This window comes from Strix aluco, chromosome 12 (assembly GCF_031877795.1).
Source record: "Strix aluco isolate bStrAlu1 chromosome 12, bStrAlu1.hap1, whole genome shotgun sequence".
NCBI classification, from domain to species: domain Eukaryota; kingdom Metazoa; phylum Chordata; class Aves; order Strigiformes; family Strigidae; genus Strix; species Strix aluco.
In genome coordinates this window covers 4,838,811-4,865,769 of record NC_133942.1, presented here as the reverse complement: position 1 = coordinate 4,865,769, position 26,959 = coordinate 4,838,811, and the positions used below count along the sequence as shown (strand labels likewise).

At 43.7% G+C, this 26,959-nt stretch overlaps 1 protein-coding gene across 9 annotated transcripts in view; it reads right to left on the bottom strand.

Moving 5' to 3' along the window:
• The window catches only part of NEO1 (neogenin 1), a 210,905-nt gene extending 194,934 nt beyond the window's left edge, over positions 1-15,971 (bottom strand). For 6 of the 9 annotated variants that reach the window (XM_074837253.1, XM_074837254.1, XM_074837255.1 and 3 more), the window contains exon 1: positions 15,577-15,970. In XM_074837253.1, coding sequence (XP_074693354.1) covers positions 15,577-15,691 — 115 coding nt within the window. In that variant the 5' untranslated portion in view covers positions 15,692-15,970. Of the gene's footprint in view, positions 1-15,576 lie in introns of all 9 variants that reach the window. The other 3 variants (XM_074837258.1, XM_074837261.1, XM_074837262.1) reach the window with 1 other exon arrangement.
• Between the last annotated feature and the right edge of the window lie 10,988 nt (positions 15,972-26,959).

The following is a 26,959-nucleotide window of genomic DNA, read 5'->3' as shown; positions in this document are numbered from 1 at the left end:
AACAGCTTTCTCCAGCCCCCTGCTGCGGCCTCAGACATTCCTCTGCTCTGTCAAGCAATGAAAATATCAGCAACAGGATTAGAGCAAGCCTCGGAAAGACCGGACTAGCGCTCTAACATCCAAAGCCCAGGAAAGAACACGGACGTCTTTTGGGGTTCACAATACTGGCAATGACTCGAAATTACAACCATTAATGGCTGTTTTTTTGAGCTTCAGACAAATTAAGACCTCTCAAAATTCTGTAAATTTTGCGTCATTAAAAGGCCTTACACTCCTGCAAGATACAACCAAAGTTTGTACATGTTCATTAAGCAAGGCAGACTTCTGCTCTTGCACTAAAATATACTAGAAAAAAAAAGAACAAGCAAAATTAGAAAGCAAGATTTCTCTTCCTATTTCAAACCTCGGTACAGGCACAGCCAGCTACTCTATTCTTCTTCTATTCAACTTCAGACCAGAGTGGTCAAGGGTTAAAGTGATTTTTAAAAAGCATTAAGAAAGGAAAAATATTTTTTCTACAATGAGGAACAAGAGGAGCACTTGAGAAAGGCTCTGAGCACCACGCTAATTGAAAGAAAACAATTCCGAGGAAGGAGGCCCTCACTACGGTATTCAGGTTTGGATTTTACATTCACCTACTTAGCCAAGTAAATATATCTCAATAAAATTATTCAATCAGTGTGGCTTCCAGGCCACATTAAGGTAGAAAGATTCTCATAATTATATTCCTCTTCACATATTTAAAAATCCTTTCAATGTTTACTTGAAAAGCTAATTGCTGACAGCTAGAAAGGGTGTAAACGCTACCTTTTCCAATTCTGGGGTGGGGGAAAGTATTCTCCCCCTCCCCACCCCAATTCTCAGGAGCCCTATTCACCTCGTAGCTCTGCTGAGCAGCTTCAACATCCTTACAGAGCCTCACGGCTTTATAGCAAGTCACAAAGTAAATACAACCATCTCCCTACAAAACCAAATTATATTTCTGCAACTTTATCAAGTGAAATCCTACTTCTACAAAGTATGTAGGTGTTTATGCATTATATTAGCATTAAAGATACATAAATTTCACACTTTTAAAAATGTAGATAACTACCTCAGTCTGAAAATCCAGCGAAGGTTAAGGAACTTGTATAAAAACATATTACTCACCCATGTAAAATCCAAAGCTCAGAATGACATGCTACTCACTCCCACTCCAAGGTGAATTTGCACAGAAAAGATGAAGACACTAAAAGATCTGTCAAACTCTTTTACTACCATCATGTGATAGACTAGTGCTGTTGCCTAACATGATGGGTTTGTGATAGCAGGGGAGGCAGACACAGCGGTGGCCACTGTAAGAAGCTTCTCGAAGCTCCCCCAGCTCCAGGTCAAACCTGCCTCTGGCCCAGGCCGAGCCAATTAGCGATGGTGGATGAAGTATTTAAGAAGGGAAACCTGGGAGGGGGGAGCTGGAGTTGTGAGGGAGACACCTCTGAAAACACTGAGGTTGGTGGAAGAAAGGTGCGTGGGTGTGCCAGAGCAGAGACCCCCTCAGCCTGTGGGGAGAGGGCCGGCTGTGCCCTGTGCCCATGGAGGTCACCAGGGGAGCAGATGCCCTCCTGCAGCCCATGGAGGACCCCATGCCGGAGCAGGGGGCTGAGCCCGAAGAAGGCCGGGACTCTGAGAGAAGCAGCCCCTGCTGTTGTAGTTCAGTGCTGGAAGGGCTGCAACACATGGCAGTGACCCGCACCAGAGCCACCTTGGGAAGGGCTGTGGGTAGGACTCACGCCAGAGGAAGTTCAGGGAGGACTGTCTCCTGTGAGAAAGGAACCACACGGAGCAGGGGAAGAACGCGAGGAGTCCTCCCCCGAGGAGGAAGGAGCGGTGGACTGACCGCAACCCCCATTCCCTGCCCCCTGCGCCGCTGGAGGGGAAGAGATAGAGAAATTGGGAGCAAAGCTGAGCCCCAGAAGAAAGGAAGGGGTGGGTGGAGGCGTTTTTAAGATGTGATAATACTTCTCACTGTCCTACTCTGTTAAGTGTTGCTGTTGTCAGTGTTTGAATTAAATTCATGTTCTTCTCCTTCCCCTAACAAGTTTGTGCTTTGCCCTGACCATAATGGGTGAGTCATCCGTCCCTGTCTCTGTCTTGATTCCTGAGCCTTTTGCTTCATCTTCTTCCTATTCCTGAGTGGAAAGGGGTGAGCTAGCAGCTACGTGGTGCTCAATTGCCGTCTGGACTCAAACCAAGACACCTAACAAGCATCTGTGGCACTTTATAGCTCAGCTCACCACCTCTCTGCTTCCCTTACACATCCAGATTGCATCCAACTCTGTCCTTTTTTCTTGTATTGTGTGTTTCTCCCTTATCTATATTTGTGTGTACATTATCCATCTTACACAACTTCCCACAGACACTATGGGGTGGGGGGATGCAAAAGGAAGCCTAGGGTTTTCTCAGGGTTGAAAAATTCATCAGCAGATTCATACGTACAGTTTCCTAATTGTTCTTTAAGTTTAGCCTTGTGAACGACACAAACCAGGTTATGCCCACATTCCAGAAGTACAGTCTAAAAATCCTTACTTTTGTACACCAAAAATCGTGAAGCAACTTCAGAAAGATCTTACATGATATTACAGATGTGCTGAAAAATATCTCCAAGCTATCAGGACAGTTTCTCAAAACTTTAAAAGCTTAAATTAAAGTGACTATCATATTGACCACAGCAGTTTAGATTTTCTCTGATAGTTCTGATCACCAAATTTCTTTTTTGGTAAGATAAAGAATTATGCCAGATGTCACGAACAGTTTTAAACAGACTTCCATGATAAACATTTTTTATTGATCGTTTTCTGTAAAGCAAAGTTTGAAAGTGCAAAACGTATGTAGAGAAATTAGATCAGGTACAGTTCTACCTTTACAGAGACAAAAAAGCTAAACATAGGGATGACAAAGCCACAGCAACTGAACACTTATCACAGAAATGTGTTTCTAATTTTATCAAAAGTTGTGAAATCCAGCTCAGTAATAGCTTCAGAGGCAAATACTGAGAAAATGCACCACAGTTTACACAAAGGGGAGGGGTGGGAGGAGCTGACCTAAAAGAAACAGCAACCAACTCCCCCAGAAGTTTATTAGAGCAAGAAGTCCAGCATCAAATTGTACAATAAATAATTAACATGTAATGCCTTTGTGATAAGTTACTGAACTTAAGCTTTCCGGTAAGCTAAATGAGTTGTAAATGCAAAGTTGTCCAGTTGCTCTTTTCCTGCATCAAAAGCCTGATAAGGAAAGGAACACTCAGAGACGACTTTTATGAGCTATTTTTGCCAAATATTTACACCATTTCAATTTGGCTCTGAGTCATGTATATACCCATTAGTATACTAAAATGCAGGTCAGTTACAATTACAAAAATTAGAGGTTTTGTGGGGGTTTTTTGAAGTTGATTTTTGCCCAACTGGTTTATTCAAGCTCATGCTTTTATTTTCACCTCATTGATAGTGAGCAGTAAGGCACCTGCAGAGTACATTACAGCTTCCTTCTGCAATCAATCTTTCCCCCTACATGCAAATCAGAAGACTTGCAAACAAGTATGCTATTTTTTTATTCTAAAAACATTTAGGAAATGGCACCTGAAAATGAAATTACTTCTACACAGACACCACTGAAGGCTGTGTTATAGCCTTGGAAGATTACATAAGCAATTACAGAACAAGCATGGATGTTTCTGATTCAAACTGCTGTAAGAGACTGCATAAATGTAACAGTTATCGTAAGAGGTAGAAGAATGAATTAAAGGTGGATCTGCCTTTACAGTGATACCCAGATATCATTTGGTCAACATCTAAAGCCCTTCTATCAATCTCTTCGAAAATTACCTGAAGAGAAATTTTCCAAATGATGAAGCAAAAGATGTTCTTGTTTCTAGAATTCCAAAATGCTACCTAAAAAACTGTAACAGCTTCCACAATTAAAAAAACTGCACTGCACTAACAACAGAAATATTTCTCCTTATTTGCAGAGAATTCAGCACCCACAGAGCACCTTTAGAAGCCCTCAAAGATAAAGTCCTGTTTCTGAAACCACTGATAAGGAAGTTATAGAACAAATCAGCAATAACACCCATGGCAATTGCCTGGCCACTAGGGACCGGATTATTACCCCATTCTACCACCCCTTCCAGATGTTTCAAGCAATGGCATGACCTTTACCCTTCAGTTTTCCAAAGATCTGTGGTAGCAAGTAACACCAGACAATAACCATACAGCTACGAGAAAGGAATTATAACACATGCATCAACCTCTCCTCGCTGAAACCAAACTCCACCTTTTTTCTGACACCGTAGTACAAAGTTAAATCTGCCTGAACTCCTTGAGTGCACTTCATATCTTAAAACCATTTCTTGATTTTGTTCTGTGACAAGAGACACACATTTTCTAAAGATACATGTATTTTCAATGTTCGCGCTACTGATACAAACCATCAACTCAACCACAATCCACTTTCCCTTCTTAATACAACCGACATACAGCAAGCCTGGACAAGTTACAAGCAATCAGATGCTAGTGACATAGGTAGTTCACTGGATGTGTTGTGTTTTGAGGTTCAGTTTACCAATTCAATCCAGCTGCTTTGTATCCCAGGGGAATCACAGTCAAGACAGGCCAGTGAATCTAGCTTTGCATGTGGTAATAATTCAACAAGGCACTTGATACCCCTAGTAGCTGTAAGGCAGAATCTACAAAGGCCAATTATTATTTTCCCTTTTTTTTTTTTTCTCTAAATGACCACCATCACCCCCATCACACCCTCTCCTCCACTCAGTGCACTCACAATAACCAACAGCCCTTCAGCGTGCAAGTTAAGAATGATAAAGTTACATTACAGGAGCTAAACTAGATTTAAGCAATCAATATGCTCCATATAGTGCTTCTGTTATGATTACAGATGCATCAGTTGTTAATCTTTCAAAGCCTTCCGCAGAAACAGGAGTGACGTGTGTATAGGCTGAACTTGGGCAAAATGTTTCTTTAAGATCACACAAGATAAAAATAAGGGCAAAAATCTATTTCTTACAGGTCCTTTTAATTTTAATAAATAAGCAAAGGACATGCCTGAAAATGCCCTGAAAAAGTAATAAAGCCTGTGCATGATGAATGTGAATGCAAAGGCGGTGAAACTCCAAAGCGTAGGTTCAATCTCTGCTATGGAGTCATGACCAGCCGTGCCTCCACAGTAAGTTCCAGAGAGAACAAAAAATAGGGCTGATTGAAATGCACGCAGATCAGATCTAGTATAGACAGATACTTTCCGCTACCGTGAATGCTGTCTTTTTTCCTTTAGATTGATTTCCTCAGTAAAACGAAAAGCTGACAACAACAGTAAATAAAGAAAACAACTGAAAAACACTACTTTAGAAAAATAACACTTCAGATTTTGGGCTGATAATGCTGTTACCATGAGCGCAAGATATTCCACTCGAGCTGAACCAGAAAAAGCCTTTAACTAGCACTACCTAGAAGTCAGAATGTACCAGATTCTGCTTGGGATGCATTTGATGCCTGACTTCTCCTCCTTCCACATTCAGAAACCAACTTTTCACCCCTCCAAAAGCCTCAAATTTGAAATATGAAAATCTCTATTTACATGCTGTGAACATTGCAGATTCTGCCTCCTTATTTGAGGCTAGCCCTACAATATTTACATCACCTATAAGGAATACTACTTATCTGTACTCAATGACAACAAATTGAAAGGTGAAGAATACCGATTTGTACTCAATAACACAACTGAGAAAACTTCAATAGTTCCAATATGACACTACGTTTCCTGTAGCTATGGTTTGTGCATGTTTTCTTTCATCTGCATCTCAAAAAAGTTACATAAAATCACAACATAGAAATGGTTACCAAATCACTGCAGATATCTAAGCCGTTTCTGACCTCTCGGTATTCAGATATTTTTCAAAAACTACATAACTTCAAATAAGGAGATCAGTACAAAGAGACCATAGCAACAAAAGAAAAACTACAGAACCTAAAATTAAGGCTCCAAAGACCTGAACTAGGTATAAGCAAAAAACTACATGTGAAGATCAGGATAAATAAGCTATTTAACACTTCAAAGAGAAGACAAGCCACGTCAGATTCTAGAAATGGAAGCAACCTGGGAAAATCACAAAGGAGGGCTGTCACACCCAAAATTTGCAGTATACTCTCTAATAGCTCTTAATGCTACTAAAAATACTGTGTCCCATTAAAATGTATTTAAATTTGCCCCTGCAAATGAATAATAATATACTCCTGTAATTTCAGATGTAATCCCTGAGACTGTCACTTTACCAGCACCTAAACAAGATGCACTGCACCGTTACATGGCTCGGTAGAGGCAGGTTATCAGCATAGTAACAACTTCTACCTCTGTATTACTATTATCTCCTCAAGCAAAAAGGAGTAACTAAGTCATTTCAAAAAGCCCTCCCCTGAACTGCTTTGCAGAACCACCAAAAACATACCGAGGTAAGCCACAGTGCAGGAAGGGAGTAGTTTTCTGTCCCGCCACTTGCCCCCAGCTATACAGCCTGAGTACACCTCACCTTCATGCCAGCCTCCCAGGGTGGGCACATCCCTGGCACTTAATTTCAGCATTAACTTTTAAAAGCTGAGCAATGTCATCCTTAGGCATTAAATTGGCTGGAAGTCTCCCCATACCGGCACTTGGTTTGGCTGCCAAGTTTGCTTCCCATGCACCTTCACTGGCACGCTGTCACATAGATGACATCTCTAAGCTTTTCTTACACTCCCAACCAGGTTTCAGTTTGGTGTTACCCTTACAGGTTTTCATTAGTGGGACACGGACGATTTTGAAAGTCCCAGCCTCAAGCTACAAACACAACTGTTAGTACGTGACAGATTCAAAGCAACACCTGAAATTATATGGTACACAAGGTAATCATCATTAAATGAAGTTTCCTCTGGACTTTAAGTGCCTAGAGCATTCAAAGAATACCAGGCCACTATGCTTTTCTGAAAGCATAACCTATTTGGTAGTTTTACATTTCTTTTCCTGAAGGCTAAGTGCTTTAAGGGGAACCTTGTAGCTTTATTCCCACTTTGGAATCAAACAAATGAGATTTCAGTGAGGGGGGAAAAAAAGTAACAAACCAAAACAGTAATCAAAGCTAAATTGAAAACTCACTACCAGTCTAAAGATGAACTTTTATGAAACATTTCATTAGCAAATTCATTTAAAAACAATAATGCATCCTGACAAAATTTTAATCTATAGATCTGATATGCTATAATACATCATAACATTAAAGATTAATATGGTGACGTAAGACACACGATATGTTTTGTTCACAGTGCTTTTCATATTCAAATACTAAGCCAATCTTCACCCCTACCAGAAAAAGCAATCTCGCTTTCCCATGACACTGTTCCCATGTGCTCATGTCACCCCCTCGCTTCTGCTAATACAAGTATTCATGCAGGCACATGGCACAGCAGATCGGGGAACCGATCCAATCCTCTACATCCTCCACAAATGCTTGTGAAAGCAAATGGAAGGGCAGAGTACGCAGGTCCTCCCCCTTTCAGTGGCACTGCCAGCTTGAGATGCTGAAACGAAACACATGAAAATAGGATGAACGTTTGGCAACGACTGCATATCTGCTGTTTCGTATCTGCCCAGACACATTCCTAATAAAAGATTCACAAGCTGATAGCAAAGTACCTGGATTTTCTGCAACATGAGCACTGACAGCCCAACACCAAAAATGCCAGTTCCAACCGCGCAGGAGTATACTACAAGTTGTTTAGGTGTCCTACCACATCAAAAAACATTCCTGGATGCAATTTTCGTTTATTTCCAGTTCTCTTACACTTCCTTCTTTGCCTGTTTTCAAACAGGAACATTTGGCTTTATAAATTACTTTTGGAGATTTTTCATCTGCTCGTCAACATCCAGCTTTCCTCCCTGCTACATACAACACTGCAACAGCCACTGGTTTCAAGCAATTATTCATTTTTTAACCAAATGTGACAGTAACACCTTAAAATTCAGAAAGCAAGCTATACTCCACTTCTCAGTATACACTCAAAAGATCTTAAAAGTCATGACAGGTCTAATGACTTAAATGACTTTTGGCAGCCTGTTCTACTTTTAGAAAGAATATCCAAATGCCTCTATTTGTGGCTCCCTTTCTCACTACAGTTACATTATAAGGTTTCAATGCATGAACCGCAGAGCGGCGTGAAGAAGAGATGTACAGGTTCATTAACTACAGAGGAAAACTGAGAAAGATGAAGCTTATACAGAAGGACTTGACTCCACCTCAGCCCAAGTAGAAGGAAGCTACCGGACCCTTACACTGAAAACCACGAGCTGAAAAAAAAGCTGGAAGTTGCCTCCAAGTGCTCAAGTCTGTTAGTGATGTCAGTAATACAAAGGCGTGTCTGCCAAAAGTAAGATAAAAGAGAAATCAATGGGGCCAAAACGATCAGAGATAGAGCTTTTACTTCCAAGACAATGTAGTGGGAAGTGCTATGTTATAGACATAAACATATTATATGTATTCATAGATTCACATAAATATGAAGACAAACTTAGACTTTCCGTGGCTCAAAATATCATAGTAAACACTAAATAAAGCAAAATTCTTACAGAAAAACACTCATTAATGCCCTGCTGTAAACTACATGCAGAACATTAAATAGATGGAAGCTGTAGAAAAGTCTCTTCAAAACCATATGAAGTCTAACCTAAATATTTTAATAGGCAAGAAACACCAGTTAAACCTAGATTGGCACAAATCTCACACTACAGAATACCAGACACATACTAGCAGCACTGCACTGACCTCCAAGTCAACATCAACATTAGACACGTGTCAAAAAACCTAAAGCACAGACAAGATAAATTTATCGAAGTATAATAATAATGGAAGACCCAGTGTCACAAAACGTGATGGCTTCAAGACACGTAAAAAAGACATGAAATAAAACCAAAGGCAAAATATTAAGAGCCCACAAACATGTAAGGGCAGAAAGCTAGAATCAAAACAACTCAAGACATTGTCCATGATTCTAAGCGAAAGATAAAAAAAAAACATAAATAGGTGGCAAAGTTCAACACAGCTATACCAATCAAGCAGAAATACAGCCCCACTGAAACCCACAAGGACGTGAAGTACACAGGCAATTAGAAAAGTAGGAGAGATGGAGTGAAATTCTAAGGGCGCAGGGGGCAGAAGTACAAAAACACAGGAATTACTAATCATACTAAACAAGACAACACTAAACAACACTCAGGCCTCCAGCGGCAGCCAAGCACACGCAAGGGATTTCTTGAGGACATCTCTCCCACCATCACCAAGTAAAAACACAGCACACTATCTGAAGGGCCAAAACATCCGATGGACCTATAAGTAGTGGCGCAGCTACTTCTGAAAACTAAGCTTCTGTAGTAGATAAATGAAAAAAACAGCAAGTACACAGTTTGGGGTTTTTTAAGGCAACAGGAAAACACAAATTAACAAAAACATGGTAAGATTCACTCCAGTATGGGTAACTTAATTAAAATCTTACCTAACTTGGCTACAAAGGACAGTAGTATATTCAAATTCTTTGAACAGATGAATGAAGTAGTGGGCAATTTAATCACAGAACAGTTTCTCCACTTTTAAGAGACCTCTGGACAAAACTGGATGGTGAGAGGATACCAAAAATTACCAAATTGCTACACTTTGCTGAGACACAAACTAACCAATTTGTCAAAATTCATACTATCAAAAAAAAGTCATGCATTGAGCCAACACCTACCCAATGCACTAAGAAGATGAACAGATTAAACTTTGCAAATGAAGAAATTTCACATAAGCAGACCATCTGAATTTCTTCAATGGTAACCAGTACCAAGTCAGCTGCACAAACTACTTCACAGCAAAGAAAATTCACTGCTAATGTATGCAGAATGACGCGTTTAGGAAAAAAGCTCTAATGTGCAATTTACTGTTTCTAGACCAACTTACCAACTCAAGATAAGATTTCTTCCTGAATAACTATGAAAACTAGAATGCAAGAGGAATAGGAAGAATAAAACATCGTCACATCACAGATTACCAGTGCACTCCTTTCCTAAAAATGCCACATTCAGTCCTGGTCATGTCCCAACAGCAAACCAAAGGTGAACCAGGAAAGTTCAACGAGTGGCAATGAGAATCAGTGAATGCCATAGGAAAAAAAAAAGTTAACATTTTTGGAGCCCAGTCATTTCCCAAGTTGGACAGCCCCTTCTGGACAGCACCCTTAGAGATCTGCTTGTGATTTTTTTCCTACTAACATGTCCAACCACTTTCCGGTATTCTAGAACATCCAGAAGCAATGAGTGGAGTGATACTGTTTAGTCACAGTGTAAAAAAAAAGAAAACAAACCTCCTTTTACTTCGTAGTAATTTACTTCTTAATCAGATTGTTAAAGGGACATTAAATAGTTTTCATTAAAATTAAACATTAAATCTCTTCACTTTCTACACCACACAATCATCTCATGGTTGTTACATACTCCAGGGAATCACCCAAACTCCAGACAAAGTTTAGCAGCAGAACATTGCCAACTCCTTCACTCCCCTTGGTAAGGGCAGCTTCAATTAAAAAAAAAAAAAGCTATTTAACTGATGCAAAAAGGATTTATCATAATTGATACTCTGCTTATTTTGTAAAATTAAAATACTCTCTTCAGCATGAATACTAAATGGTAAAAATAACCTTACAATTAAAGCACCTAATAGGCCATATAAAGCTAGGGTTTCAGTTTTTCTAAAGAACTCTGCAACTATACACATACAGATTGTGCTTATCTATTTATATGGAATTAATCAGGATTACCACTTTCATCTTGGCAATTTAACTGGAGAATGAAATCAATAGAATCCAATCAGTAAAATATGACTGTTGTTTCCACAGTGCTGAGACATTTTCTCTATTAAGAACTGTTTTGTCTTTTTATAAGATCAATAGCCTCAGAGCATTATATTTAACTATTCAAGGAACGGAGACCTATTTCAGCACAATAATCTGAAGCAGCACCCCTCTGAATATCTGGGGCAGTATCTCTCCACCCAGAACCCAGCACACAGGCTAAGCAAAACACAGGATCACTGCCTCAGCTGCCATTTCCAAACACTAAGACTTTGGATTTTTCAGGGGTTGAACACCCAGTTTTTAACATTCATAGGAAAGTAAATAAACCCATTCTGTAACAGCGTTGAACGCATGAGAAGCTGCGAACTTGGCCTTGCAGCCACTGAAATCCCTACAAACTGGTTAAATGGGGGTGGAGTGAAGCCTCCCTTCCACTGACAGACATCTTGATACTAGGACAGGTTCCTTACGGAAAACAAGCATTAATTAGTTATTAGCAACAATTTCAGTTAAACCTCCCCACGGACAATGCAAAGTGAAACTTTTAAAACCCTGCACGTTTAGAAGAGTTAGCTACAAATGTATCAGCATACATTTTACACATGAAATTATTTCCGTGCCAAACTAGTGATGGTACAAAAATTTGCCTTCAAACCCTGTACCATACTCAGGCTGATGCTGCACAAGTTAAATGTTTATATAGCTTGAAATCAAAGGTTAAGAAACATATTGTATTGCTCTTTGTGTAGTTTTCTTAAACTCCCACTCCATTTCCGTGCTCACTTCTTACCACCCTCCTCTTCTTGGCAACACAGCAAACTTGAGTTAGGTGCCTACACAGTTTTCAGATTTCTCTGAAAATCTATGGTTGAAGGTTAGTGTTTTGTAAATCACAAGGACATTTCCTCATCAGGAATAACCAAATACTCTTATTTATATAAAGAAAAATCTAGCATATGTAATTTCCTTGCTTAAATTGCACTGATAAGTTAGCAGGAGGTAACTAAGCCAAGCGATTTTTTTTTTTAATTTTTTTTTTTAAAAAAGATGACAATTTTTGTTTGCTGCTTTTCAGTGTGATAAATATTAGGCACAGGTGTGTACGCACCTCTTGCAATTTTTAAATTGAAATGTTAGTTTATTAGGCTTGCTTCATAAGCAAGTCAAATCATTTTCTTAGATGACTAATAAATAAACACACGCTGCTTGGGCACTTACAGCCGAGGGCAAGCGACGGCGCATCACCACAACCCCAGCAAGAGGTGTCTTGATTCACTGACTATTAGAACAATAGTTCACCCTCGCAAGAAATATGCTCCAGCATCAACAGACCTTTTCCCTGTTAGCTGTTTATAAATGTGTATAAGCAACGGCGCTGGTCTCTGCACATCACAGGAGCCATAAGCAATCAAACTGCTTCTATCAGACCCTATGCAACACCCAGACTGCACGGGGCTGACACATACCACATTTATACGAAACGGGAATATCAACTGGAGACCTGTGCGTAAGTGACTTGGGATGTAATCGAGACCTGAATATTTCTACTCTATTTTTAACTTGTGATATTTTTAGATATAATCAAGAAGTGCATACAAAACAGCAACAAATCATGACCTTATGTTTCTAAGGAACGCAGATGATGTATGCTCCCATCTTCTTTAGCTTTCAATACACAACTGTCACACCCTGGAAGGAGCATCCTATACAGCTGCCCATGCTGCACCAGCGATCTGTTATCAACACGTTGCTAAAACGACCTGTTCAGTTCTGGGAGTCCTGTGCAGCTTTCATGCCCACCAATTTCTAACTGCACTTGATTACAGACTGCCAAAACTGCCAGTTTGTCCTTTAACAACAACATACCCATTGATGCCAAGGACTTTGAGAATACCAGGGAGAGAGAGAACAAATTTCCTGCTTCTGAATAATCTAATTTGCAGTCTTAGTGGTGTATATAGGTTATCACAGCTTTTCTATTAAAAATTAAAAGTGACACCAACTTCAATTTTATTCTTAATAATGCAGTCCTGTATAGATCAAAGTCTTTACATTAATCTCAAATCAGCTTCAAACAGTTACAAGAGGCACGATTTGGCTTAATTTGATGCTCATTCCTTACTACTGACTTTTTTCGGGTTTATTCCCTTAGTTAAGTGCAATATTGTCCTAATTCTCAAAGCTGTAGCTCATTTTACCTTATTTGCAAAGCAACCAAATAGACTAGGAAACACACTAAAGTTTACAGATACACAAATAAATGAAGTTAATGAAGTTAAACATTTTTTTTCCTGAAACAATTCAGCTACACTCTTTTCTTCTTCAGAGAGCAATGACTGGCTATTTATAGATGGGATCAAATGTCACTCAAACATACATGGCTACACACGAAGAATACGGGCTTCCAAATCTAACAACTTCTGCTCATTTGTGCCATCTTTATCAACACCAAAATGCCAGGATTTTGCTGGTGAGCGGTTGGGGGGGTTTTTTGCATTAAAAACCTACTGTTTTGGACATAGCAAGAAGCACTTCCATCTTGACAAGCAGAGCCACGAGTCTCACAGCTAAACCTCCACCTGGACCTAGAAATTAGGTGTCCCTCTGTCTCCCTGGCCCTTTAGGCCAACCTAACAAGACTCTTGAGCACACTAAAGAGGTCAAGCTTCACACAAAACATGGGACAGAAGACAGCACTGTCACATCACCCTTGCATCTAAAACACAAAGGGGAGCGCTTTCATGCATGACATGGAACATCTGTACCCGACTCTCTCTCCTACGAGCAAAGATGGACTTGAATGCCCCTCTCCCACCTGCCAAATATGAATGTATGTGGAACATCTTCTAGTTAAAAAATAGTACTAATCAGGTGGAAAACAGTGTGAATTAAGATGAAACTCATCCATTATGCATGAAGTAACTCATCTTAATTTGAGACAGAGAATCAAGAAAGCCTCTTCCTCCTCAGTTCCTCACCCCCTCTAAATAAGAGGTACAACCACCCTCAAGGTTAGGGAAAGCCCAGCTCCCAGTCCTTACCGGGGATGAAACGGGACAGTACCCATCAATATGGCATAAAGACACTCTCCAGAAAAGAGAAGGAGGAGAGAGCAGGGGTTCACCAGAACTTCCAAGATTTCCACAACACTTCCAAATTCCTGCTCCAGTGAACAGTCAGCTTCAAGGAAGGTTTTATTTTGCATGTTTCAGCACATCACTCCCCCTTTTCTGACTTAATTCACGTATTTGGTTTCAACAGATAAAACTTCACCTATCAATTTGATTTTCTCAAATAAAGGATTTTTTTTTAAAGTAGCAAAGAGCAACCAACACAACCGTAACTACAGTGAGCTGTCAGTAGAGCAGTAAATACCAAAAAAGAATAGTCACGTGGCAAGATTTCTCACATAAAAAAACTAATTTATCTATTACACATACTCTGAAGGTCTTTGAGACCAAGTATATTTTTCAAAAGGAAAAGAGTATCTGCTTCAGACCTGGGATCTGCAAAGCTTGTACTGTAGAATAGATAAAAATATCCCCATCAACAGGAGTCAGCACACATCAGTAGTATCTAAGATGAGAACTACCACGGACGTTTATGCCTAATGTGATTTACAATAGGGCAATTACACCATATAATATTAATTTAACCACTCTCACTTCTCCAAGTTGCTAAAAACCACTCCTTTAATCAGCAGGGTTTTTTCCAAATTTCACTTGCACAGAGTTTTCTTTTAAAATATCAAGATTCAATCTACAGGGGAGTATTTTAGAAAAAATCCCAGCATTCAAGACTGTATTTTCTCTCAAGCTTTCTACTAGTTCGTTGCTGACGAGGAGGAAGAAAGAAGTTACTTTTTAAAGCCAGTATTTTGCAAAACGAGCAGATAACATTACTGCAAAACTAGGGAGCCTTCTACAGTGTTAACTGCAATTAAAGGCAAGGGCCTTTTTCGCAAGCCTTCTCATTTGCACACCATGCTTCATCTGGATGAGATTACGTTTTTCGTAGCCTGTAAAGAAGCAGGATTCAACACTGGATCGTTAAAGGTAACAATGGTAAAAGGTGTGAGAACTACAGCGACTGAAATGCTGCCAGATCGCTCATTTCTGGGCTACTGCGGCACAGTTTTCAGGCAAGTTCCCCTCTCTCCACAGGTTGCCTGTCACCTCCCCTCCGGTAAGAGTCCCTGCCGGTTGCAGCAAGGCTGGCCGGGTCTTCCAGCTCGGATAGAGCCCGTTCGCGCCCCTCCTCGCTGCACGGGCGCTCTCGCCCGCAGCCGGCACACAGGTGACTCGCTGAGGCGTTTCCGCTGCAGAAGGGGATTCAGGTGCCTCTCGTTTGCCTCCCCGCGCCCGGCGCCGGCAGGGACGCCCGCCCGCTTCGGGAGGCGCGCAGTGGCCTCTGCTGGTGCGCGCACCGCCGCCCACACCGTCCCGCTCGCAGCAGCGCGGCGGAGCCCCCGCGGCACCGGCAGCCCCCGCCGTTCGCCTCTCCCGGGCCGCCGGCCCCGCCGCGCCGAGGGCGCCCGCTGCCGCCCGCCTCGACGGCTCCCGCAGCCCCCGGGGGCCGCGCGCCCGCCCCGACCGCCGCCCGCCGCCGCCGCCGCTCCCGCACAGCCCCGGACCCGCCGCCGCTGTCAGGGTCTCGCCCGGGTCCCTACCTGTGAGGAGGCTCTGGGAGCCGCTCCGAGCGGCGGCGCCGGCCGGGTCCGGCTGCCCGAGGAGAAGGGCGATCCAGAGGGAGCCGAGGAGCCGCCGGGCTCTCCCCGCCGCCATCTCTCCGCTCCCCTCGCCCGGCAGCCGGGCACCCAGCGCCAGCCCCTCCCCCGGGGGGGCTCCTCCTGCCTGCCTGCCTGCCGGCCGGGGCGCGCTCCCCGCTCGTCCGCCCCTGCGGCACCCCGAGGAGGCGGCCCTCAGCCGGGCGGCGGGGCTCGCGCAGCCACCCCGGAGAGCGGCCAGCGAGGAGGGCGGGCGGGAGCGGCCGGGCTCACTCCATCGCGGGCCGGTCCCAGCGCCGGGCTCCGCCGCTCCCTCACACGGAGCCAGAGGGGCGCTCGCCGCGCGCTCCTCCCCTCCCTCACTCCCTCCCGCCCGCCCGCCCCCCTCACTCCGCGCGCATGCGCACGCGCGCGCCTCCCCTCCCGCCGCCGACCCCCGCGCCAGGTGTGCGCGCGCCCGCCCGCCCGCCACCGCGCCTGCGCAGCGCCCCCGCCCGCGGGGAAGGGCGGCACGAGCGGGGCGGGGCGCGGCGCCGGCCGCTCCCCTCAGGCCGGGGCCGCTCTGCCGCGGCTGACGCCGTCCCCGTTCCCCCCCGCTCCCCGGCCCCGAGGGGAGCTCCGCGGGAGGCGGCACCGACCGCACCCCACCGCGCAGGCTGCGCGGCCACAGCCCGCCTTTCGCCTTGTGGCAGCGGCGCGTCGCTCCCGACGCTCGGTGCCGCGGACGGCAGCAACCAGAGCGGCGTAAGAAAGTTCCCGCCTTTCCGTCAAAGCGACTTTTTTTTCATTTCCCCGCTCTTAGCCCGAGCCCAGCGCGGCTGCACAGGCTGCGTGTGTCGCCACGCACGGAGGCGGCCAACCCCAAATCCGGTTGCCCGTGGCGAGTCGGGCGAGTAGCCGCGGGGCGAGGAGTCGTCGTTGCGGGGGCCTCCACAGCCCCCCCCCCCCCCCCCCCAGCGCCGCGCCAGCCGCCCGAAAATAACCTGCAGAAACTTGTTTTCTTGGGGGGGGCGGCGGGGGGGAAATCTCTGCTGCTTAATTTGGGATGTCGGCTTTCGTAATAACTATGTTTCTCAACAAACAAAAGGATAAATAGATGTGAAGAAAAGACCAAACATACTTTGAAAAGGCGAATTCATCCTCCTGGGGGTAATTAGTTTTATACAGCATTTGCCATTCAAATCCAAATCGTTTGAATGCGGCGTCGTTACCAGCCAGTTTTAGTCTGTTGGATCCCATATCCTTACAAAGGACACAATAAGAGCTATAAATATACATTCCTCCTTCATTAATCATATGAAGTGTACCCTTATATTTTTTTTCCATCTCAGCTTGTTGCCCACTAAATTATATTTTTACAATGTGCACGCTATCCTTGCTCATTGTATTATTGACTAATTGAATTGTCTCTTTCAGTACATAAATTATGTAGCACCGGGGCTCAAGAAGTGGTAACTGTGAGATAACCGTACCCCTGGGGCACTGCAAGACATGAAACATGGGTACATCCCCCCGAAATGTGTGTTTGTGCTGCAAAATGTTTAAAATCATTTGTTCCAGAAAGAAACAGGCTTTTACACTGGCAGTGACACTCCTGCTAAGGAACTGAGGGCTAATTTCAGGGCAGTTTACCTTGATAACCTTTGTGCACGTGGCGAGGGCATCCCTCTTGATGCAGGCACCTCTATATTCCGTGAAATTATCCCTGATCCAGCAGGATTTGCATATTTGTTTATTTAGAGGCTTTTCAGCGAGGCAGACGCGGACGCGTTTTGCAGCACACCAAAACGCAGGTGTGCATTTTGCCATACACAGGGATGCGGAGATGTGCACAACTAATTAAACCTTAACGTGACTACAAAGTATCAGCTCATACAGGTGTCTGAAGTGTTTCTCATTGTGAAACATGCTTCATTATTTTATAATTTTGTTCAGTGTTTCTGTCGGGAAACAGGGGTTTTGTCCTCCACTAAAAATATCCTGGAGCATTTTCACAATGATGAATAATTACCTCCTCAGAAGGATGTTTGGGTTTCTCCATATTACGCTTGCTGAGTTACGCTGATATCTGATATGCCAGAAGGATTACCAGCAACGAACTGTAATTTATACTGAAAATGGAAGCACTGATTAAAAGGCAGGACTGGCAGCATAACTCCTATTAAAGCTGGTTAGCAATTCCCATCATAAAATCCTACCTTCAGCCACTTTTAATAGTGCCAGACTAACCACCCTGCTGCAATTTAAGCATCTTAAGTTCATACCTCAGGTTAAATCATAAACATTTTTTCTTTCGTTCTGTCTGTCAGGGATCTCCGAGTCTGAAAACGAGAATGGTCACTTTGTCAGAGGTGCTCCCTCAAAACCCACCATGAAAAACCTACTGAAAATCCCGTTTGTGCCTGGCGGGGGCTCACCAGCGCCTGGCAGTGCGGTTCGCCAGCAGCTGGGTGCTCACCCAGCACATCACAGCCCAAGGCTGTGGGAGTCGGAGCTGGACCTGCAGTTCCAGTTCCCGGCTGCTCTGGACCATGCCAAGTCTGAAGGTAGGAAGGGCGAGCGGGGAACCTGTCCTTCCAGTCCTCTCTCGGGAAATGCGGAGCAGGAAGCTCCTTCAATAACACGCGGTGGGGACGAGGACTGGATCAGGGACAAGTTGGCAAGCACAGAGGATCTGGAGAAGAGACAGGTTCTCCAGGGCACTGGAAGGGAACGGGGAGTTGGAAGGGGAAACTGGGTCTGCCTGGAGGGAAGGCTAAAGCAAAGCTCATGAGCCAGAATCTGGAAGCCAGCCTGCTGGGAGAAGGCTTGAAAACAGACTGGGAACGGGAGAAAATTTCCAGGAGAAGGACACACAACCCAGGAGGGATGGGGCTATCAAGACCAGTACCTGATCTGCCAAGGGCTGAAGCAGACCTTGCTGGGCAGAAGCGATCAACGGGAGAGCTGGAGCGGGGCGAGGGAGGAGGCCGAGGCTGGGTATGGGATGCAGCGAGGACAACGGGAAGAGGGAATTCACCAGAGACAGTGTTGTAGAAATGAGCGTGACAGACACTTAGGAAGGGAGGCAGAGCACAAGGGTGAGGATTTAGGAACGGGAACGAAGACCACCTGGAGAACTGCCATGTCACTACTGGCAGCAAGTCTCTGAAACACTGAGAATGTACCTTGTCCCCTTCGAGTGCTGGACCACGTGCAAACTACTACGCTCCTCATACAGGGTAAGTTTCCGCATTGCTGATGGCCTGCATCGATGTCGACACAGGATTAAACTGTTGGGGTTTTGTCAGATTATCTCTACATGGAAGAGAAATACACATGTATTAAAACAACAGCAGTTAGTCTGCAAAGTAAAACACTCCCGAGTTATGAAATACCAGAATAAAGGCTGCCAGTGCAAAAGGATAAGCCTGGCTCCGACGCTGAACCAAGGCCAAAGAACCAAGGTAAGTGCCTAAACAACTTCCACTTAATTTACTACAAAAATCAGATGTAGGTATTTGATGTACCTTGCAAGGAACCGCAGGGAAAGCAGGGACAATGCTGTGGCTAAGGTGGGTGACTGCCACTCCAGGACAGGGCTTCAGCCTCAGGATTCCTCTGGGATGCAAAGCACAATGCTTGAAACAGAGACTTCACAGCGATGCACTAATTGTGCAGTGTTCACTTCCTAGGTGCTTGATTTGACATTTTGAAGTCTGATTTGCAGAATTGAAGAGCACTTCCAGATATATCTGCAGTAAATGAGAATTTATTCAACTTTTGACTAAATTAGATGCTTTGCCATGTTATATTTTCTGACAAAATCAGGCCATGAGTACTTCTAATTGGTTATCTAAATTGAAAAGATATTTTTTACTATTCTGTCTGTATGCCTAAGTTCCTCATCTGTAAAATAAGGGTAGCACCAGTTCTCGCAACAGTGTTGAGAAAATGAATTAGAGTTTGCGAAGCACTTGGATACCATAGTGATGAGTACCATGGAAAAGCCCAGGAGGAAATGAATAAATCTGTCTTCAGAACAATATTTGAATAGTGTGCAGTAAATAAAGCATGGGCCACATAGTGAACAGCAAGGAGAAAATAGAATTATTACTTAGTGAGCACAGTCTATTCTGTACAATGAGCGAGGCCGGGAACCTGTCGAAAGAACAGCGTGTGATCTAATTACAATTAAATAGTGTATCATAATGCAAATGCACAAAAGGGACAAATTACAGTTGCACGGGCCACTTTAATGTCGGAATTTCTAAACTTTTAAACTCGAGTTAAAAAAAAAAAAAAACCCTTTATGCTGCTAGCGTGTAATATACGTGTATAAATGATTCCCTCACCCCTTAATAGTTGGAGACAATACCTTTACCTCATCTACCCCAGCCACTGCTACATGGTTGAGTGGAAAAAGTGTTTTTCTTCTCTTGGAGATATCTCAGCCTTACAGCCAAGATTTAATGCTGTCATTCACACATTGACATACAGTTTTAAATTCAAAATTTACCTTCTTTGAGAGTCTGTGCATGATCATCGGAGACAGACAGTGTTCTCCAGAGAGGGATCCAGAGGAGAACCTTAATTTCAGTGATTAAAATTTTGTCTTTTGCTTGAGGTGCTTCATATTTCAAACCAGCCTACTGTATTTTGGCACAGAAGCAAGGTTATGGGAACAACGACAACTTCACTGATCTTTTGCGACTCCTCAGTCCCGAGGCTAGCACTGAGCCTTTCTGACTCCTGCTGAGATTTGGAGCCGCTTCAGAGCTGCTGTAAATTGCACTGGGTTATCTGTTGCCCACAAGAAGGGTGATGAAATTAGGATTCGACCGTTCAGTGGTGCTCTGGTTGTATCCATTTTTCTGATCATGATTTCTCTATTGCTTAGCAGCATGTGAGGTGACACTGAATCGTTACACCTATTTATTGTTATCCAGAGAATTTTCCGTTACTGGGCATCCTCTAGCAGCTGGTTAAGGCAATTTTGGGATAAGGAGATGCAGCACAAATAAAGATGTGGCTCATTAAGTTTAAGACTTACAGCTATGAGATCCTCACCTTCAGTTTAATCTGCTGTGCTGCCTCCCTTGTGTACGAGGCATCAGCTACATCCACAGGTGACTTCTAGCAATGAGGACCCGTCTGATTATTCCTGCACAGGTCTCCATACCGATTCCAGCACCATAGTGCCCAGGGAGGTATGTGGTAATTCAGTAGGGACTAGATTTTTTTTTTTTTTTTCACATGTTTATTGGTCACAGATGTGGTTTTGCAAACTGCTCAGAGGTTAAAAGTCATCCTCCTGACTTTGCAGAGCAAATTCTAGGTTAGCGGGCCATTTGCCAGAAACCCTCTAACCCCAGCACATATTTATGTCATTCCTGATGTCAACAGCTAAACAATTCCAACTCCTCGCTGGAGTCAGGGAGGGTCATAAATGGAGGCAGACCTTCCAATAACTAAGGTTAGTTTCCTGGGACGTTTGAGAGGAAGATGGAGCTCCTTCACTTGAGTCGGTGTTTAACAGTCTGAAATACAAGCAGAGCAGTTGGTGTGAAATGCTTTCAAAGGCCTCAGTTGCTGAGCAGGGGGAGCTGTTGAGGTCTAATCCAGTGTTTGTTTATTTAGGGATTTCAGATGTAGATAGAGGGAACCTAGAATCCAAAACGCCGAGTTTACCGAGTCCAATCCACACTTTAAAGGAAAAGAATAATTTATTTGTTATTGGAATGTGCATAACGATGTGGGATGTGGCTGTCTGGGCATTTAGAAGGAGAGAAATCCAGGTAACCCCCAAGGGGAAAGCCTGATGTTATTACAGTTAACAGGATTTTTGCCATCCATTTAACCAGAGGGAGATTTCATCTCCGGAAGCCTGTCATGGGATGACACTGTGCCACAGGCATTCACAATGTTATCAGTGACACTTAGTTTGGTAATTTTCTCTGTTTTGGTGGTTGTCATATAGTCTTTGTTCTCAGGTGAGATCGTTACTGGAGACACACTGATAATCGAGTCTCCATTCTTGACCCCCCTGGCAATGCCCTCACTTTTCCAGCGTCCTGCTTCTCACTGAGGTACTGTAACTCCTCTTTGGACTGCAAGAGTCTTTGCAGATCCAGTAAGAGAAGAGACAGATGGTCCATGCCCTCTTGTGTGAACAGGATCAGCCTCCTCTGCAGCTTAAAAACCACATAAGCCAGACGAGGATTCCAGGTGGTGTTTATCCCAAAGCATTTCCAACAATGCCACAAGAATGTTAATTACTGACACCAACAATCTTGTTCTCATTCATATAATGGGAGTGCCTAAAGGTCTTACCTGAGGTTGGGTCCTATTGTATTAGACACACAATAAAAGCAAGTCCTTTCCCCAGAGAGGTTATAGTCTAGAAGGTTAGCCTGGCAGGAAGTTAGAAGGAAAGCAGAACCACGGGAAGGTGGTGTGAGTCACCAAAGGTAGTGCAGCAGGTCCACATTTCACATCTCCCGAGCCCTAGTGCTTCAGTGCTATGTAAACACTATCCCATTTTCTCCTGGTGTCTGTGCCAGCGCAGGCAGGAAAGTGAGACTGCAGCAGACTGAGAGCAATTCAAAACGGAGAGGAAAAATGTGGAGAGGAGAAAAGCTAAAAACAGAAGGAAAAGAATCGATACCTACCACATAGAAACAGTCATTTGCCTCTGGGCTTGGGAAATCAAAGAACCAATCTTAGACAAAGGATGCCTGGAAAATGTCCAGTCCATTGCTCCTGGTGATCTCAGCAGACTTTACAGATATTAATTAAACCGCACCTCTGCCCAGTGTGGAAAGTTACCAACAGAAGCATCACCCTGTCACTTCTTTGTGCCTTATCTGATAGATACAGCTGATGTGTTGGGTCATATGGCTGGAATCCTTCATTCCCTTGTTCTTTGTCCTTGACAGTTGCTCCTCATTAGCACCCCCCTTTCCCCTGCCCACACAGCCTGCACTCACACAACAGAAGAGGCAGAGGAACGCTTCCCAAGGGAAACACAGCACCGTCATCTCTCTCCAGCTCTGGGACACATCCACTGGCCAGGGGGCTGATCAGCTGCGTTTGGGAAGGCCTGCAAGTGGAAAGAAAAAGCCACGTTACCTGCATGAGATACAAATGGATCAGCCAGAGTTAGACGAGCAAATCCCAGGCATAAAACTTGAGACTAGATAGATTCGACACTTGTGTCAACACCTACAACTCCCACAAGTGTCCTCTGCTGCTGGCGGTCAGTCGTGGCTGGCTTCTATCTCAGACTACTACGTTCTGTGTTTAAAACCGAATATACATATAGCATGATTCCAGGAGCCACTGTTGGAAAACAGTGGCTAAGGTATCCCTCTGCTTTAAATGGCAGAAACTGGAGGCACAGAGTAGTTTTAGAACCTTGTAACAGAATAATAAATATTAATAAAATGACCTTAGTCCGCTAATTTAACAGCTCAAAAACAGTGGCACCCGTCATTACTATGATGTAGCGAAGACAGGGACGATGATCTGCAGAAACAGGAAACAATACTGACGTTGGACAACAGCTTGAGACAGGGACAGGGTCCTGTTTGCTGTAATGAGCAACTATCTTGTTCATACATTTCTCAGACAGCCCTTTAAAGTTAAGAGTTTTGGGTCTGCTTCCTCCTACTGGAATGCTCCTGAAAACCTCATCACCCTTTCAAATGCTATGAAGGAATTTCCTATAAATATAGTGGATTTTTCATGGAAGAAATATTGGACTTCTTCATTTTTACCACATCATGTGAAAAAGGGACAAGCTCAAACAGTTGTAAAATTAAACTTCTCAGAACAGATCTTCAGGTTCACGTGTCAGATGCTTTGAAGATCTTACTGTGCAGTTTTAGATATAAATTCATCTATGCATAAAAGTGCAGAGATCTAATTTGACTCTATGCAGTAAGTTAAACATCTTGTTGCCAATGCCATAAAGCAACAGATCCAAGGCCTCGTTCAGACAGGGTTTCCACTCCCCAAGCTCATAAGGTGACACTGAAGGACGCCCGGAGTCCTGGAGGACTTGTCTTTGCCAGTGACTCCCTGCCACGTGATCTGTGCACCCTGATTGTGTCTCAGAGCACCTTCCTGCCAAGAAAGGCAGGGGGTCACGCTGCAGCACTGGGGCGTGCTGCAAAAGTCCGGACAAGACCTCGGTTACGTAGCTGTCAGAGGGGAGCATGGAGGTCTCTTTCCAGAGAGCAACAACAGTGACACAGCCCTGATTTGCTGAGGAGAGGAACAAGCTTCTGTTCCCAGCAGTTTCTAGTTTCAAAGCAGAGCTACGCCTTGAATCATTCTGCATAAATTTTATTTTTAAATCATTTCTAGCCTCTTGCAAATTTGAAGCATCTCCAAAACCAGGGCAAATTTGCCAACATTTCTTCCTAGTTTTCAGCAGTCCAACTTCTTACCCCCATTAGTGCTGTCTGAATCTTTCTCAGATGCCAGGACTGAGCAATTTGGAGACACTAGGACAGTTTTAAAAGAAAAGAATACATCTCGTGCTGAGGAATGGTACTGCACTGACAGCTCTAGCATATAAAACGTGGGTAGCCTTCAAATAGGTAGAGTGTTTTACTTGCTAAAGCTGTCAATCTGGCACTTTTCACAGACATTAATTTTACTTTCTTTTTTGTTTAAACATCCCTTCAGGGCAACAGTTCTGGAAAAACACCACCATTCTCCCACCTTTCCATGCTCCTCCCAGGGGACCCATGATCAAAGCCAGGAGAGCAAAACATGCAACTCCAATGGGTTATGAAATGTGGGTGATCATGCCGTGAACCTTTGTATCTTCCTGACAGGTACGCTGCACATTAAGGGTATCAGGATCTATATGTCTGCTGTCACAATGTGGTTTTACCACATATTTTTATTTCCTTAGTACCTGAATGGCAGCTTTAGAAATCAAATTACAGTCTGAGTGCTACAGGCTGCAGCCCCCTGACTGAGCCACTAAATCAGACTAATTGAAACAACAAATATGCCTGAATAGCAGTTCCTTAAGAAAACGTTGCCCTTACAACACACTGCTTTTACTTCTAACATAACTTGACTGGACTTATTGACTGCTTGGTATTTCTGCTACTGCATTTGAAGTTTATTGATTCTAAGAAATATGAAATGAGTTTCAAAGAGGTCAGAATGTGACTTTGTCCAAGTGAGACACGAAGACATTCAGGGATACTAACGGGACAGAGGGAACTGCAGGATGCTAAAGGTTGCTAGTTTGTCCCAACAGAAATCAGTGCTTTTTGAACAGCCTGGCCCAAAAAAGAGGTGAAGGTGCTAATCCACCTTCTAGTCAACAGGTACCACCACATTCTAACTGTTGCCGAGGCTGTTGCTCCACCTACCTCCCCCTCCACTAATACACATTTTTTGGGGGACGCTCTTAGAAGGACCAAAGGTTGAAATGGCAGATCCTCCTTCAGTGCAGTGGGAGGTATGTGCTGGCAGGGAAAGCTGGGAGGAAAATACTCTTATGCTATGCAGGCAATGAACATTTTGCGTAAAAGCAAGATGCCTTCACATTCCCAAAGGAATTCAGCTAAAAAGGATCCCTACCAAAAACTGGAGAGAATTGAGATGCTTGGAACAAATTTACATTGCTAAAAAAGGGGAATTGGTAGAGGAAGAAGTTACGGCTATCAGAAGTAGTCTTCATTTCTGAAAGTACAGAAGTGTATGTATTCAACAAGAAATCCATTTCTCAAAAAGACTCTCATTCTGTGTTCAAAAACCTACAGTGAGGGCTAAGAAGAAATTGATGTTTATGTCTATATCATCTGGAATGAACATTTACATTCTATGAAGAAAAGAAATGGCATTTTTCGGATGCGAGCCCTCTGAGGCAGGTAACAAATAAGATATATTTGACAGAGGAAGAAAAGCTTTCTCACAAATATAATGTTCTTCTAGCCCCAAATGGCTGCAATCTGCCTCTAAAACCTTCTTTCAGACTGATGCTTGCTTCACGATCTGTTAGTTTTGTCTAAACCATCATTTCAAATGGTAGTCCAGCTTTTTCCTTCTGACCTCTAGCCCACTCAGTAGGTATCAGGTAGCACTCATCTGGTCCTTCTGGGGCTCTCATCGCAGTATCCGCAGCGAGTCACTACTTCTCAGGCTGCTAGGTCATTCTACGAAGTACTACTTTTGGAGAAGGCAGCATAGGGGAAGACAAGGAATAATATTCCTGACGTGCTTTTGATGTTTACTGCTGCTACTGCTGTTAATACGTGTTTTTACTAAGGAGCAGAGCTCATGGATTATGCTTAGCTTAAAAAGAAAGCTGTAAAATTGTACCAGTGAAAGACATAAGGAAGAAAAACCTCACATAACATTCCTATTCTCTTAATCTCTCTTTCGTTTTTCTTTTTTCAAGTATTGCATCCAATTTCTGGCAAATGTAGTAGTCCATGGGGTATGGTGCCTCCAGAAGACTCCCAAAGCAGCACATGCTGTGCACAGGCGCCTGCTGCAGGAAGTGAGCAGTGAGAACTGACACTGAGCAAGGCAAGTACCTCACTGTGAGCCATTTCCAAACCAGAAAGATGAAGAAGTTAGTCTTGTTCCTGGCTACAGTCAGTTCCAACGCATGAAAGGTTTTACTGATTTTCAGTTGATGCAGGTGAACGATGCCTACCATGTTAGAAGTGACAAAGCTAAGAAATCTTGCACTTCACCTAAAGATGATGGATATGATGTATGTAAGGAAGGACTAAGCACAGAAGGCTTTGTGATTCTGTCACCTGAATAGCTTATTTGCAGTGTTGAAAGGCTAACCTAGCTCAGATAAGAGATCAGATCCTGATTGGATTTTGGAATAAACCACTCAAAGGTAATTTTTTTTACTCACAACTAACATGGGCATCAATGAGTCCAGCACTGGATCTGCTGCACTGCAGCAGCTGACTTGGAGACCACCTTTCAGACAGCGGGTCTGAGGTCGGTGAACTCATCTTTTAAAACAGCACTGGAAAGTCAACATGTCTATACTAAAGCTGACTGAGCTGACAATCCAAAAGTCTACAACAGAAGGGTAGAGATCTGTAGTGTTCAGAAGCAGTCTGCAAAAAACCTGCACAATGGAACTGAACAGTGGGGTGAGCAACAGAAACCAGTCCCCACCTTTGGGAAAAGATGAGGGAACTCTGTATAAGAATATCAAGAACATATGAATGCCAACGCAACAGTCACTGTGGACAAAATCCCCACTCAGAGTACTTCATGGGCCAGGGTGGGTGGGGAGACACTGCGGCAGAAGGTTAGCAAACCACGGCCTGAAAGATAAATGGATATT